This window comes from Stylophora pistillata, chromosome 13 (genome assembly GCF_964205215.1).
Source record: "Stylophora pistillata chromosome 13, jaStyPist1.2, whole genome shotgun sequence".
Taxonomy (NCBI): Eukaryota; Metazoa; Cnidaria; class Anthozoa; order Scleractinia; family Pocilloporidae; genus Stylophora; species Stylophora pistillata.
Window position 1 is genome coordinate 9,891,985 of NC_142531.1, and position 14,860 is coordinate 9,906,844.

Consider the following 14,860-nt stretch of genomic DNA (forward strand, 5'->3'; position numbering starts at 1 on the left):
AATCCGGGCTTTTGTCCTCTTGGAATTTTTCCATCAGCTCTTGTTCCCTGCATGTAAATATCAGTGATTTCAACCATCACAAGGAATTAAGTGAAACGGAACATAGGCGCGAACAACAGGTCAGTATAATGATTTTTCTTTTTTGCGGCTTTAGGGTTAAACCCGGCAGAACTGAAAACTCTTCAGGGGTGTTTGGGTGTTCTGGAGGAATCATTACAGCGACTTAGAGAGGAAGGGAGGTGACTCGTGATGACGGAGTTTTTGAGGAAGCAAAAAGAAGAAAAGAAGATTACTCAAAGTCGGATGGTATATCGAACAGTTGTCAGATTCTTATGATCCAAAGAGAAACAAACTTTTCCCTTCCCCTCGGTAATCGCTGGTGAAAACTGATGGGAATCGTTTGAAAAAAATGCTCGAGGGAATTCTTGTTTGCCACGAAGAATGCCCTTCGTCATATTTTTTTGTATGTTGAGATTTGGAGCGGATATTGTATTTGGTATACGTAAAGGATATCAAGTGCATGAACACAGAATGCGGTTATTCCCTTCTCAATCGCCCTGTTTACTACTGAGCCTCTAAAACAGTTTTCAGGTTATTTTGATAGCCTTGAAATTCCTTTTAGATTCTTGTCTTCAAATTCCCTCTTATATGATTAGGATTGACAAGGGTTTCTTGAGCTCTTCTGGAAGAAAGTCTCTAAGTCTTTAGCACGAAACAGTCGTTAAAAATCATCTGTCAAGGACGCTGTACGGAATGAACTCAAAGCACAAAAAACTGTATCAATGAAAACTCTAACCATTTATTCTGTTGGCCGGGTCAGAAACTCACACCAGTCTTGAAAAACGACTTTACCCTTGACTCTTAGAGGTGATTTACTGACAAGTTCTCCGCCCAGTTTTAATGTTTTGCCCTGCAAACAGCTGATGATAGTAGACTAATTTAATTTTTATCAGACTTTGCACGGAAATTAATTTCATTTAGAAGGGAGAAATACAAATCAGGGTTCAAAACCCCCTCACACACATGGTCACAAAAAGGTGGAACTGATTGTATTTTCTGTTTTGGGTCTTCTACGAAAGAAATCGGTCAACATACAACACGTAAGAAACGAGACCCCATTTTATACAACTTCTGAAGTGAATACTACTCTACAAAGGGTCAACATGAGGAAAGCTAGGTCCACATTTTGCTCACTACAAACACTTCTTCTTTCTTAGCTTAGCGCTTGGTCTTTTTGGCGAATGCAAGGCTTTGAAAAGGGAATGTTATGTAGGAGTATTTTTGTTTGTGTTACGTATAAAGATATCGGCTTTGGCATACGTGTTTGCTGTATATCTCAAGAATAGATCTGTAGATGTCACAGTTTCTTCAAACTCTATCGCGCCATTAACTATGATCGCGCTAATAAAGTTAAGATGGAGAAACTCCGGTCTTGCTTGAGGAGAAGACGTATTCATACAAGAATGCGGCTATTATTCCTCCCGGTATGGGACCGGCCCAGTAAACCTTGAAAGAGGAAAAAAAAAAAAGAAATAAATAAATAAAACAAGCTTGACAACATTGCAAGCTGACTCTGGCTTAAACATACTTACAGTGAGTGTGCCCAAAATTTAACCTGGAGAATTGCACCTTGTTTGCTCAAATTTTGGCCCGTCATGATCTCTTTTTGGTGATTGTGAAGCTGTCCCTTACCCCTTAAAAGTGGAGTTTCCTAAGTCCTCATAATTTTCCATCCCAATCAATCATCTGCCTCCATTTTTTGGGTGCTCGATGTACAAATCATGCTTAACATCAATTTTTTTATCACGGTTGAGTTTGGGTCAGTGCTTACCTTATTACTTCGAATGGCTTAACCTTTTTCTTTCTAACTTGAGGCCCAAAAATCAATAGTGCTAAATGGGTTGGAACGAATTTAGACAAGAAGGTAGTTTTGGCACACACGATAATCTCACTCGCGTAATCGACTTGCCGTAGGGAAAATGAGCAGCTAACTTGTGTCCTCAAACCAGACGTGATGGCTGATTGTCAAGTAAGGGAATTCTTCTTTGGGTCTCACTTGTATTAGGAAGCAGTGCAGGTTTTGCTACCAACTAAATTAATGCAGTTTTTCGGTTAAAATTTGGTTAAAACTTGCTTCTGGAGGCTCCTCTCGGAACGATTGTGGGTGAAACTCGCTGAACCCAGCTGCCCTAAAAACTGTTATTAAATAGACTTCATATTCGAAGTGATAACAAGCGGATTAGACAACCTCGCTTACCCAGTGATCTTTCCAGATGTTACTAATCAGGGCGGGACCGAAAGACCTAGCAGGGTTCATGCTGCAGCCAGTGAAAGGAATCTAAGAAAAAACACAAAGTAGCCAAACGTCACTCATCTCGGTTCGATCTCGAAGGAAGAAATGTGGATTTAACCTTATCGGAAACCGGTCAGAAAAATGTGTCGACAGTTATGACGGTGATGATAGCTTTAATAATTTTGATGATATGCTGGCGTGATTCGTTTTGTAATCAACTTACCCATTAACAAAATAATGCTGGGGTCTTTTGCTTTCTCTGTGTGCAAAAGTAACGGCTAAAAGTAAAAGCAATGGCTTCGTTCCGAAAACCTTAAGTCAGAACAAAAGACGGGAGTTGCCTCCCCCTCCCCAAAAAGCGGAATTATTAGTGTCCTCGTCATTTGTATATGAAAACCCCTTCATCAGCCAACCTCTTTCCTCTCCCCCCCCCCCAAAAAAAAATGAATAAAAAAAGCTTTGTCGACATCATTCCCTGTGTTTCTCTTCTTGCGAGCTGTTTATAATATCGTCGGTCAGCTTCTTACGAGAATGCTGTGATGCTTTCAACATACCAGCCTCGCATTATAGACAAAGTTGCAGAAACTATACCATGAATCACTCAAGTCGCTATCTAAACACAAAGACTACTGCTTCGCCATTGATGGCACTAAACCTATAGATTTTTAAGTAAACGTTTTTTTGCTTGTTTTCTTTCATTAGGCCTGATGCAATGCTTTGAGGATTGTGAGTCCTACAAAACAGGAGTCAATCATCCCTTACTATTGTTGTGAGGTAATCAAAATTTATTTTTAACTTATTTAAAAGCAGAAGGTATTCATGGAGTAGGCTATGTCACATGGGAAGCATATACCCCTTGGGGAAGTGGAAAGAAGAACTTTTTATTGTTGCCCTTGTTTATAACATTACTACGCCTACCCCGCACATGTGACAGATGAACACACACACTCCTATGGACAGCGGTATGTCATATCCCCGAAGCTCCTTCCCCGGATCAGTGGCGGCAAATATGGTGAACACCAATATACACGTAAGAAAGAGCTCCAATCCGAAGGCTTGGCCAGCATTTAGGCCACTACCAACTGTAGTCGCTCCCAGTGCCCCGCGTATTTGGCTAGGTGTTAGACCATATAGAAGTGCTGCTCCTAAAACCGCTAATAGAAAGGAACAATTGAATTATCTATACTTCCAAAACCATATGAGTAGAAAACAGACTGCACGAATGTAACATACTAGGTGCGTGGCTCTTGCCTTTGACTGATTGACTATTTCTTTCGCATATTCAGTGCTCGTTCAGTTGGCAGTTGGGTTTTGTTCTGTCGGTATAAGGCCTAGAAGCTAGTGTAAAGATACGTTCGTCGAGTTGGTTTGTTTTTATTGTTAGTCGGTAAGTCGTTCGTTCGCTTGTTCGTATGATTCAGTGGCGGATCCAGGGGGAGGGTCTGGGGGGTCCGGACCCCCCCTATCAGGCCTGACGCTTACAACTTTGAGACTGAAATTCTTACATCGACAGGATCGTATATCACTTTTTAACTGGCTGATTTTCTTAATTAATGAATCCAAGCAAACGGTCAGCGGCCAAGGAATTATAACATGCAACCGCGACTGGTGGAAGGGGTGTGGGGGGTGTATGGAAGAAGTAATTTGCCTCAAAAGAGTCTAACAGTCCTTTCTGAACCAAAGTTTGGACCCCCCCAATCAAAACTTCCTGGATCTGCCCCTGTGATTGGTCAATCTTTATTGCTCGCTTTCGCACCTTCGTGGAGCAATCCTTTGTTAGTTCGTTCATTAATTCGTTCGCTCGTTTGGTCGTTTGTTCGCTCGTTAGGTCGTTCGTTCGCTCGTTCGTTTGATCGGTCACTCTCCATTGCTCTCTTCGCACCTTGGTGGAGCAATCCTTTGCTTGTTCATTTGATTTTTGTTTGTGGTTTCGGCTCTTAAAATCTTCAGCATCCGAACTTTCCCAGTCCTAAGAAACTTTAAAGTTCTCCAAACATCAAAACCATTATTCACATCACATGATACTGGCTCAAAATGTCCACAATTTTTTCTTTTCTCCGTTTGATTTATAAACTCATCGTCTCTCTTCAGTCCTCTAAGGATTAAATAACTTTTCTTGCGATGAAGACTTAGATACAACTTTTAGGGAAAAAAGGTTCTGTAGTTTATTTTAAGAACTGAGATTGCGAAAAGATCCTTCTATTAAATTAAATATGGTTGCACTATTTTTAACAAATATTTCGTGTTATACATTTTTTAATCTTTTACTTGTAAATAGTTTTCTATTTATATTATTACCTGTATTAGTGTAATGTTTATACGTTTAGTGTGGTTTTTGTGCGTTGTTGCTCAGGGCTCCCATTGATAACAGACAGCTTTTTGCGTCTGAAGGGGCTACCCTGAGCGGTATAATTTAATAAAGGTTCTTCTTCTTCTTAAGTTTGATTTTTTGTAAAAGTGCCTCCAATATACGTTTAGGTTTATTACGGAATCTGTTGGCCATTGTGTAAATGTTCATCTTGCGTGATGACTATAAACATACGAACGTTTTTTCAAAATTTTGCATTTTGATAACTTTATTTATTTTTTCAAATTTTATTCTATTTATTCAAGCTGTTTGCAAATGTACGGAAACGGAAATTTGCCCTTTTATCATAATTCACAACACACGTTTGCATATGACGTTAATCTGTCACGGTAGAAAAAATGAGACACGTTGCGGTTGAGCACAATAAGGAACAGGAACATGAATTAAAAGACGTAAGCAATTAACATCCGAAAATTATTATTACGAATCTTATGTTGCAGTGCACTAAAGGTTCTTTTTGGCATGCTCCAAGTATAGATTGAGAACTAAGGAGTATGGCAAATGAATAGCGGACGAACGCTTCTGATTGGTGTGATTAGTGGGGAGATCCATTTATAGATTGGAGAAATACCTTCTCTGTGATTTGTGATAGCTTGTCTTCTAGATATGTATTGTTTGTAACAGAGTTGTGGATAAATTTCTTTTGGCGTGGAACAGATTTAAAATCCCAGAAACTGTGCGTTGTACTCTTACCGTTAAAAGAGAACTCCACCAACTTTCCGTGATCAAATGGAAGAGATTTGTTAAATATATCTATCACTGACGTAAAAGTTTTATCGTCGAAATTGACCCTAATTTGTTTTCTATTTAAGAGAGGATGAAAAATTTAAGATGAATGATAGCTGGTTTCTCCCCATGTTTTCCTTCGAGTTTTGAATTCACCGTCTCCGGCTCAGCGAGGTAATTAAATTAGTTTTTGCCAAAACTCAGATTCCACTGTAAGCACAACGTAAATACACGACGGAAACTGCCTCTCTGATGTTGAAATGTCCTAAATCACATTGTTTTTCGCTCTTTTAGCTAAACCGGAGATAAAATATTAAGTGTTAGCTCTGTAAGCAATTTCGTTTTTTTTTTTCAATATTCTATGACTCCACTCTTTCAATAACTCTGAGTCACAGCGAATGGGTTTTCTTCAAATTTGTTTTTTTATTATTCGATTTCATATTTAATTTCTATTATTTTAAAATTCAAGGAGCCAACTCCTAAGTGATGAATAAATCCAACAAAGATAAACCGAATATCAACCTCTTTTATTTGATTTTTAAATCGAGTCGTGTTAAGTTGGGATAGTCAGAATTATTCTTGATTTCTTCGTGAGAAGCTTTGCTGCCATATTTCAACCTATTGTACTCCTTTATCTGGTAAATGAATGGCGCCTTCTGATTGTAAAAGTTTTGCGCTAACATCCCGACAAGAAAATTTGCTCAATCAAAACGCTTTTGTGAAGCCTTGCTATTAATCATCTCTATAAGCCCAGTGACAGATTTTCCTTCCCTTTTGAAGTTTACGTATTATAATTGTTGTCTGTAACCCAGGTAATTACACATAAAAACGCAAAATATATCTTTTCGTTACAAACTTTTTGAAATCTCACAAACGGAAAAAGACGTTCAATATTTTATATTGTAAGAACTTACAAATGGTCTTTTTGTGTTCCTTTTCCTGTTGCTTGCACGTTTTTCTTTTCACTCCGACGCGGAAATTTCAAACTGAGGCTTATCTTTTGTGAATTTATTAGTCGGTGCTTTGCTAGTCTTAGAAGAAGCATAGAAAACATATTTTTGATAGTTTGCTAGAAGATAATTTGATTTTTTGGCCGGTTTTCCGTCATTTCATTCTCGATAACTTGAATCCTTGATATCCCAAACCACTTTTCTTTCCTAAGTAGGTCATCTATTTAGTTTTACGGTGCGGCGATGTGGTCGAATTGAATCCATTTTGAATCAGCCATACATTTATCCTCTTTCTTCTTTGCATCACACTTACAACGACTATCAACCCGATTTAGGTTTGCTGGTTTAGGATGCATTTAACTTAAAGTGCATTGTATTTCTATACAGTTTTGCTTCTTTACTCCTTTTTTCGGAGCGTTCCGATTTCGCTCTAGTTGTCTATACTATAATGACATTTGGATAAAATGTATAATTTTTCAACAGAATTTTAATAATTACTCTTCTCAACTCTCGATAGCTCGAGTCTTTTTCAGTTTTCCTTGATGGTTTCGAGTTACCTGGAGCCGATTGTATAACTAAGTATCGTGCATATACTCACCACCAAGAAATTGTGCGACTGTGTAAAACACTCCTTGTAACACCGAAATCTTTTTAGTTGCCATCAACGCAATGGTTAGCGCAGGATTTACCATGCCTCCAGTTAGATGTCCTGTCGCCATCGCTAGTGTCGCCACCGTTAGACCTGCAGTAAGCGAGATATGTAACACGCCGACCGACTCGTTCGAGTGCACGGTTAGCGTCGAGCCGCAAACCACAAAAACAAAAATTGTCGTCGCCAGAAATTCTGCCCCGACGCAAATCCAAAATTTGCGCTTACGGATCGCGGAATCTGTCATAGCCGATCTACTAAGTGTAGTGGACTATTACACGGTTTGAGTTTTGTCTCAGGTTTCCTCAGGTTTGCTTGTTGTTTTCCTGGTTTATAAAAAGTCACGTTCGGATTGGATGCTATTTTAGTTCTTACTTTGTTTTCCATATAAATTAAATCATTCCGTTGTTTTCAACATAAACGTTTTTCTCCTTTCAATAAATCTCCGTCAGGTACGAGAACTTTCTTTGTCACCATTATATTTTCGTTTCCGTAATTTCGAATCAATCAAACTGACCATCAACAATGAAGAGTTGACATGGAATATATCAGTATTTTTTTTGACAGAAGTGAAGCGAATTTTAAGTTCTTAAACTGTACTGTGTATAGTATATTCGCAGTCACCATAACAACGATTATCAGTGCAGATTTTTCACATCAATGAAATTGCAGTGATAAATGTTGCTACTTTTGTAGATAGCGAGAGGTTCGTTTGTTTCCCTCAACATCTGCAATTTTCTCTGATGGTGGGTTTGGTTTCTTGTATATTTATGCCCTCATATTGAGCATTGTATAACGATAGTGCCAGAGGTTATTGTAAATGAAGTTTCTTTACGAAATTGCAAAGGGACCTGTCGTTCTTTATCGTTTTGCGGTTTGATTGTGTCACAATGATTTACCAGATCCTTACCTAAGGCCCTGTAGGATACTTATGATTCCCCTTCATTGACACTCGATATTCTGTATTCCCCCCTTTTTAAAAACTGTGTTGGAGACGAGTGAGACTCGCTCCCAGGGCTACCCCTGAAAACCAAAAAACCACCGCCCCACCCACTCCCTGGCAATAAATAATGACTGGTCCCTGAGGTCATAAGAAGTAAAGTGGCAAAGTGGCAAACAGTGCAGATAATTTATTCATAGATCTTGTGAAAGAGTGAAAGGGTGCATCTAGGTACATGTAAGTAAGCGAGTTCAGAGATCGCTACACTCCGGCAGACCTCGTATCCATTCCTCTACCCTAACTTGTTATTTTATCCACCAAACTGAGACTGCTGATAAATTACAAAGGGGAGACCATAAACTTCGATGTATCGTTGTCATTGAGTTCCACATTGTAGTTGTCATCTTCCAAAGTGTTTTGGTTGTTTCTCCTCCGGGCGAAAAACAGCTGGTAGGTGCACGTTGCTAGGAGACCGCCAACAATAGGTGCCACCCAGTAAATCTATAAAAAAACATGTTTTTGTCAGTCCACATAGCCCACTGAATATTGATATTTATAACAATACTCCTTAAACTGAAGATTTCGACTTTCGAGAAAGTAGAAATGCACTGTTTTTCAGCCTCAAACCTCCCCATTGTGTTTTCAAGAACTAAAAGAAAGCAAGCGACAAATTTTCTGGAATCACCGAAATTTCCAGAGAATAGAGCTTCAAAAAACAGGGACGGGGCATAGGGCCAAAATCACCACCGGGATAAAAACTGTATGCCGAGCGATACATTTTAATTATGCAGGGTCCTGTCATTACTAATCAGCCAATCACAATCGTTTGTCTATTGATTGAATAACTCACCCAATGGTCTCTCCACAAATTCATAACAACGGCAGGACCAAGGGAACGAGCTGGATTCAAACTGGCTCCAGATGAAGGGATCTGCAATATGAGTCAGTGCAAGAGTTATATGTGTATATCTTTCCAAATCTTCAAGATTATGAATGGCATTTCTCTTCTCCTATACCTTACAAAGCTAGAAACAAGTCAAGCTCTGAGAAGATATGGCGATTCTTTTTCTCTTAGTTGCTCAGGCTTCGATATATGTTATCTACCCTAATCTTCTAATGTAACGTACACGTGCTGGAGCTGTTGCTTACCCCATGCATCAGACAAATGAACACACAAATTCCTATGGCCAGCGGTACCCCATATCCTGCCATGTCTCTGTTGGGGTCAGTCGCAGCGAATATCACAAAAACCAATATGAAAGTCAACATGAGTTCCACTCCAAACGCCTGCGCAGTAGTGACACCATTTGAAGGAGCTGTAACACCCAATGAACCAACAGAGTCATTTGGGGTTAGGTAGAAAACTATAGCTGCTCCACAAATAGCTACAAAATAACAGAAAACAAAGAAATTGATCAGATGGACCATCATTTGAAGATCTAGAGTATTTATAAAGCTGTGTCAGTTTTCACCAGTCTTTGTCTTAAAGACAATGTCCAGCTGACGTCTCTTTCAAGGCTACTGTTACAGCTCTAAATGGGGTAAATTTCTCAAGAAACTGTGGTGCTGCGTATGGTGGGGGTAGGGGTGGGGGTATTTGGTTTTATCAACTGAGTTGATTACGTTAATTGGCCGCCACAGAGAGTTTCTGGAGCTAAAGTTTCAAGCCTTAACCGGCCCTCTTCAGAACGAAACAAAGACGCTCGAAACGTCCCCTGTTTAGGTTCGTTCCTTTTTACAATCTGAGTCGAGGAGCCTTCTCTTAAGGTCTTAAGTAAAGCACCGCTTGAAAAATGGAACGGATAGGTGAATTTTTTCCGCTCCTTGAATGTATCATGTTGTGTCTTTGCTGGGTAAAATTAAGTCAGCTGTCACTTGACTTTTTCTTTCTTGTATTTGTCCAGATTTGGTCACCCGGTCGAGTGACTTTCTTTTGACAAATGAGCTCCGCCTTACTTTAAGGCCGCTGTCTGTGATTGATAGGTGGATGTCTAAAGTGTTGGTCGGCTGTGTTAGAAGATTGTCGAAACCACAAAATATTTTATACATATCCATGCTCTTCAATCCTATTATAGCTAGTCTGAATAAGAATATCATGGGGAAGATATTGGACTTGGCGCAAAGCTAAGATTAAAAGTTGCGTATTTAGGGTCAAGGCGGCAGCGGCATAGTGGATGTCAATCAGCAAAAAGAAACTTCTGTGAAAAAATAAAAACTGTTTAGAATACAAAAATTGTTTGCTTTGTTCTCATGAAGGATAAATCTGAATTTTCGGGGCCAGAATTCTTTGAAAAGACAAGCTTGGCAATTTTTAGCAATTTTGAACCGGCGCAGTTGAAAATAGGCCTTTGAGTGTAGAAGCGATTTTCGTTCTGCTAAAATGTTTTTCTATAATATATGGAAAAATCAAGTTGGTCTGGACTATTCTGTAGAAGCCGTTTGAACTGTAATGTCGTCCATGTTTTTGACTCAACCATACTGTAAGTTGTTTTTTCTGTGAGCGAAAACTCCATATATTTCAACCATGGACGAAAAACGTTTTGGGCCATAAACCTGTGTATTAGATGTGAAGTCCTTAATTTTTTCATATTTTCCGGTGTTCTAGCAATTTTAATTAAGTACTGCATGAATGATTGTGGTATGTTATTGATTTGGATCAAGGCTAAACAATTTTCTCAAGATACCAAGACTAATAAAGCTGGATTTTTGACTTCATATATTTCATTGTATCTGATTTATCACTTTCACGGGTTTATTACGAATCAACTTAACGGCCTGCTCCCAGTTGGCTTGTTAGCTCAATTTTTAGAGCGCTGCACTAGTATCGCAGAGGTCAGTGGTTCGAATCCCGTACAGGCCTGATTTTTTTCAGGTCTGATTTTCGCTATTGCTTAAATAGCGCTATCTAATGCGAGGATCGTGCATCATACGTATCTGATTTATCACTTTCACGGGTTTATTACGAATCAACTTAACGGCCTGCTCCCACTTGGCTTGTTAGCTCAATTGGTAGAGCGCTGCACTAGTATCGCAGAGGTCAGTGGTTCGAATCCCGTACAGGCCTGATTTTTTTCAGGTCTGATTTTCGCTATTGCTTAAATAGCGCTATCTACTGCGAGGATCGTGCATCATACGTAAGGTAAATTTTTATTTGTTACTTCTCAAATTTATCGACGTGTTTCTGCATAAACTAAGATGAGAAGTCGCTCTACGCATGGTGCTTTATTCTTTCCCTTACGTATTATGAGAGACCATGGACGAAAAACGCTTTGGGCCATAAACCTGTGTATTAGATGTGAAGTCCTTAATTTTATCATATTTTCCGGTGTTCTAGCAATTTTAATTAAGTACCGCATGAATGATTGTGGTATGTTATTGATTTGGATCAAGGCTAAACAATTTTCTCAAGATACCAAGACTAATAAAGCTGGATTTTTATTTCAAAGTACATTCAGTAAAATGACAGCCCGTCTTTGGCTTAGTGCCAGCAGGTTAACGGGGCTGAAAAAGTTTTGTGTCTTTAAAATTTGGTCGACAAGGACATATATTGTACTTCTTTGTTTAGCCAAGTAGAAGTTTGTCTTTTGAACCTTTTACGTTGCCGTTCGACTGACAAAGCTGCTAGAGACGAAGCGGTTTGCGACGCGTACCGGTCTGGCGGAGGAGCTTATCGAGCAACAAATACATGAGGGCCAGGTCACAGTATATTTGTGGTCATAGCAAATAGATAATAGACACTCCTATCATATTTAGTCGAAGAGAGTGATCATATTTAGTTGAAGAAAGAGACGATAAAAGTCGGGCAGTAATCGAAGATAAAAACAACTGTGCTGCAGGTTTTGTTAGGAGCACCCCGACCGTAGGCAATCTCTTTGTTCAGTCACATCCAGTGTCTAAGTCAGTTAATTACACCGCTGTAGGAAGAAAAAGGTTTTGGATATATCAACAAAGTTGAAATGGTAAATTGGCCACCGTAATGATTACAAAAGCTGACGTTTCGAGCGTTAGCCCTTCGTCGGAGCGAAGGTTTGTTTGTTTTCCAATAAATTTTTTGGTCAGAAATCTCAAATAATCTTATGCGAATCAATCTGTTTCTCAACCGCAATTTGGTAAAAGATCTCGTAACAAATTTTGATATCACGGTGTTTCATTTCATAAGAGTAGTCATTTCCTTACCTTCGCTTAAATGATTACACAACATAAATTAATCCCGCAAGGGATTTTTTCTTTGTTTTCGCGCTTAAGTGATTCTTTGTCATTCTTTCGTTCATTACAATCAATTTAGTTTCAAAACTAAATCGAAGGTAGCTAGGTGTGATGTCCAAGCAATACATGAGTATACGAGCAACCTTTCGGTGGCAGCTCAAACACATAGCAGAATCACATGTGTAGAATGATAGAACGGCCGGGTTGAATATCTTTAATGTAAATGTCACAAGCACTCTGCACTGTCACGATATGACTATTCAAGTGTTAGCATTTAATTCTGGCTCACAAAAGATGGTTAATAACATAAATAATAAAAGCTTTACTTAAATCCAGCTGCAAGCAGTTTGGCTGATTGATCAATAGAAGTAGACTCGCAGTGGAAGGGGGCGTGAAGACCTAGTGAAATCTAAAATCCATACCGTTCGAAGTGTTAAGAGCTGCTTTCAAATAAATTGAAAATCTATTCAGTTAATTTTAAACGCTTCAAACTGTTTATCGTTCTTGCTCTAAAGAAGCGCTAGAACCAGTATCTACGTGCACCCTTACCCAGTCCACAAACAGTGTCAATTACACCTTACCTCCAGCGCACTGAGCAATGATGAAAAACACAGCTTTTAAGACTGAAACCCTTCCAACTGCCATCATACTGATGGTCACGGCTGGGTTAAGCTGTCCTCCCGAAATGTGAAACACCGCCATCGCTAAGGTCGCTATACTTAGTCCATGACTGAAAGCAATGTGTATAACGGATGGTGGGGTGTTATTCCACGGTAACACTGTGCCACAGACCATGAACAGGAACAAAAGTGTGGCCAAAAATTCCGCGAAGACTTCGGTCCACAATTTGCGAGAGCGGAATTCCATTTTCCCATCGCGGAGAAACATATCGAAACTACTTGTTCTTTTCAAGAGTTAAAGAGAGACTGTCACTTGCCTAATGTCTATGACGAAAATTTCCGTTGATGTTTAACTGACTTACACAACACCAAACATCACCCGATCACCCGATCATGGAAACGATAATTTATTTTGTAACCAAGCCTGGCTGGTCGAGGACCGCTGAGTGGGGTGTGCTCCTTTTTTAAACCTCATAGAAGTCACAAACGCATGCGTAGCACAAAGGGGCGTACTATGGTAACGGATATTGCAGAAGGTACTGGTGAGTCCATCAAACCATCATTGATTATGAAAGCCGACAAGAATCAACGGTGGGCGCTGACCGTCCATGCATAATTCCACGCGTATTGCGTGGAAAAATGAAGGGAATGTTTTTGCCGGTCAGATTGTTCAAGATAGAATGCTTGAAACATTCTGCGATCAAGTGCAAAAAAGCTTCACAAAAATCTACTGAAGAAAAAGCTCTTCCGTATTCTTGACCACTGCATCAATAATTTTGTTCAAAGACTCAAAGAGTCACAACTTAACAAGAGGGGTTCATATCCCTTCCTAGAGGTCATTAAGTCCTAAGTGGGTTTTCAAGACCAATGTAGGAAAAAAGCAAACAGACAACTGTGCATGAAAATGAACCGACAAGGAACTCAAAGAGCACGAATAAGATCCGTTATATTTCAAATGTAATAATTTGGATATATCAACAAAGTTGAAATGGTAAATTGGCCACCGTAACGATTACAAAAGCTGACGTTTCGAGCGTTAGCCCTTCGCGTTAGCCCTTCGCTCCGACGAAGGGCTAACGCTCGAAACGTCAGCTTTTGTAGTCGTTACGGTGGCCAATTTACCATTTCAACTTTTTTGATATATCCAAATTATTTCGTTACTCCCACCGACGCAGCCCCAAAGAGTTTCTTTCGAAACTATCAGCCTTTATTCATTTATATTGCAAATGTGGTCGGCGGGATCGTCAGAATGTTTAGAACAATGGTAATAATCATGATAATGATAGTAATTTAATCAAACGCCAGTGGTTTTGCGTGGTCTGTACTCTCATCGACAACGATATCCGCCATCACAGTGGTCGATTTGTTTTTAACCACAATATCGACATAAAGTTTCCGAGTCAGCCATGTTTTAGGCATTGCGTGACGGGATGACGCGAGCAGCGTTGTCTGTACCCCTATCAACAACGGAAGAGTGGCCAATCATTTTGCGACGTTACTGCCATTATGGTGAAAAGAAATATTGACAAAATTGCTAATTATTATAATGACAATGATAATGATGATCATATGGATAGTGAATTTGATGATAATAAGACCAACAGACCAAGCAGAAACCTGAGCAAAAAAGGAGAAGACGAAGAAAACAAAGCGTAACAAAAAAAAGGGGGGTTACAGACTGGATTTAGGGTTCGACAAAGAGTTCGCTACTCAAGATTACAAGATAAGTGCCCTAGCCTAAATGGTCATCATTCACCAAATATAGATCCCGCAGGAATTTTGAAATTTTTATTTCCTTATTCATGAATAAAGTCTATGATAATGAAATACATGAAAAATGTCTCAAAATCATGATGCTAGAACATCAGGCTAGGTCCTACGAGGCTGGACGTATATCAACTTCGAACCCTAATTAAGCTTATAATTACCCAATCAATTAACCTTATTCTTCACATGAGAAACGCTAGCGCACAACCATTGCAGTTAAAACAAGAATATGATGTACTTTCTGCCACAACTATAGCTACTTCTACTAAAGTAGCTTATGCAAATGGTTTAAAAAACTGGTTATAAAGTATAAAATTAGGCTCGCAACGGGACTAGAAATC

The 14,860-nt window shown here is 39.3% G+C and overlaps 3 protein-coding genes across 3 annotated transcripts in view; 1 reads left to right on the forward strand and 2 right to left on the reverse strand.

The window, feature by feature from the left end:
- LOC111330182 (HAUS augmin-like complex subunit 7) overlaps nt 1-1,533 on the forward strand; it is an 8,601-nt gene extending 7,068 nt beyond the window's left edge. Inside the window, exon 11 of the mRNA XM_022935005.2 lies at nt 155-1,533. Within this exon, the coding sequence (XP_022790740.2) occupies nt 155-243 (89 nt within the window). The 3' untranslated portion in view covers nt 244-1,533. The remainder of the gene's footprint in view (nt 1-154) is intronic.
- On the reverse strand, nt 780-7,485 carry LOC148717544 (aquaporin-4-like). Its single transcript, XM_088742318.1, has 4 exons — nt 6,936-7,485; nt 3,212-3,447; nt 2,258-2,338; nt 780-1,506 (listed from the first exon to the last, which is right to left on the reverse strand). The coding sequence occupies exons 1-4, from the start codon at nt 7,231-7,233 to the stop codon at nt 1,411-1,413; spliced, it is 711 nt and encodes a 236-aa protein (XP_088598444.1). The 5' UTR covers nt 7,234-7,485; the 3' UTR covers nt 780-1,410.
- Nucleotides 7,486-8,101: 616 nt separating this feature from the next.
- Nucleotides 8,102-13,174, reverse strand: LOC111330173 (aquaporin AQPAe.a). Its single transcript, XM_088742317.1, has 4 exons — nt 12,714-13,174; nt 9,076-9,311; nt 8,777-8,857; nt 8,102-8,427 (listed from the first exon to the last, which is right to left on the reverse strand). Exons 1-4 carry the CDS (start codon nt 13,018-13,020, stop codon nt 8,266-8,268), a joined length of 786 nt encoding a protein of 261 aa, XP_088598443.1. The 5' UTR covers nt 13,021-13,174; the 3' UTR covers nt 8,102-8,265.
- Nucleotides 13,175-14,860: the final 1,686 nt, after the last annotated feature.

What these genes read in the sequence shown, in the direction of transcription:
- LOC111330173 (XM_088742317.1), bottom strand. Translation starts at nt 13,020, where the DNA reads ATGTTTCTCCGCGATGGGAAAATGGAATTCCGCTCTCGCAAATTGTGG. An exon ending in TCATTTGTCTGATGCATGGG is followed by an intron (nt 8,858 to 9,075) that starts GTAAGCAACAGC and finishes CTCATATTGCAG; the next exon opens with ATCCCTTCATCTGGAGCCAG. An exon ending in ATTTGTGGAGAGACCATTGG is followed by an intron (nt 8,428 to 8,776) that starts GTGAGTTATTCA and finishes GTTTTTTTATAG; the next exon opens with ATTTACTGGGTGGCACCTAT.
- LOC148717544 (XM_088742318.1), bottom strand. Translation starts at nt 7,233, where the DNA reads ATGACAGATTCCGCGATCCGTAAGCGCAAATTTTGGATTTGCGTCGGG. An exon ending in AGTCGCACAATTTCTTGGTG is followed by an intron (nt 3,448 to 6,935) that starts GTGAGTATATGC and finishes CCTTTCTATTAG; the next exon opens with CGGTTTTAGGAGCAGCACTT. An exon ending in ACATCTGGAAAGATCACTGG is followed by an intron (nt 1,507 to 2,257) that starts GTAAGCGAGGTT and finishes TCCTCTTTCAAG; the next exon opens with GTTTACTGGGCCGGTCCCAT.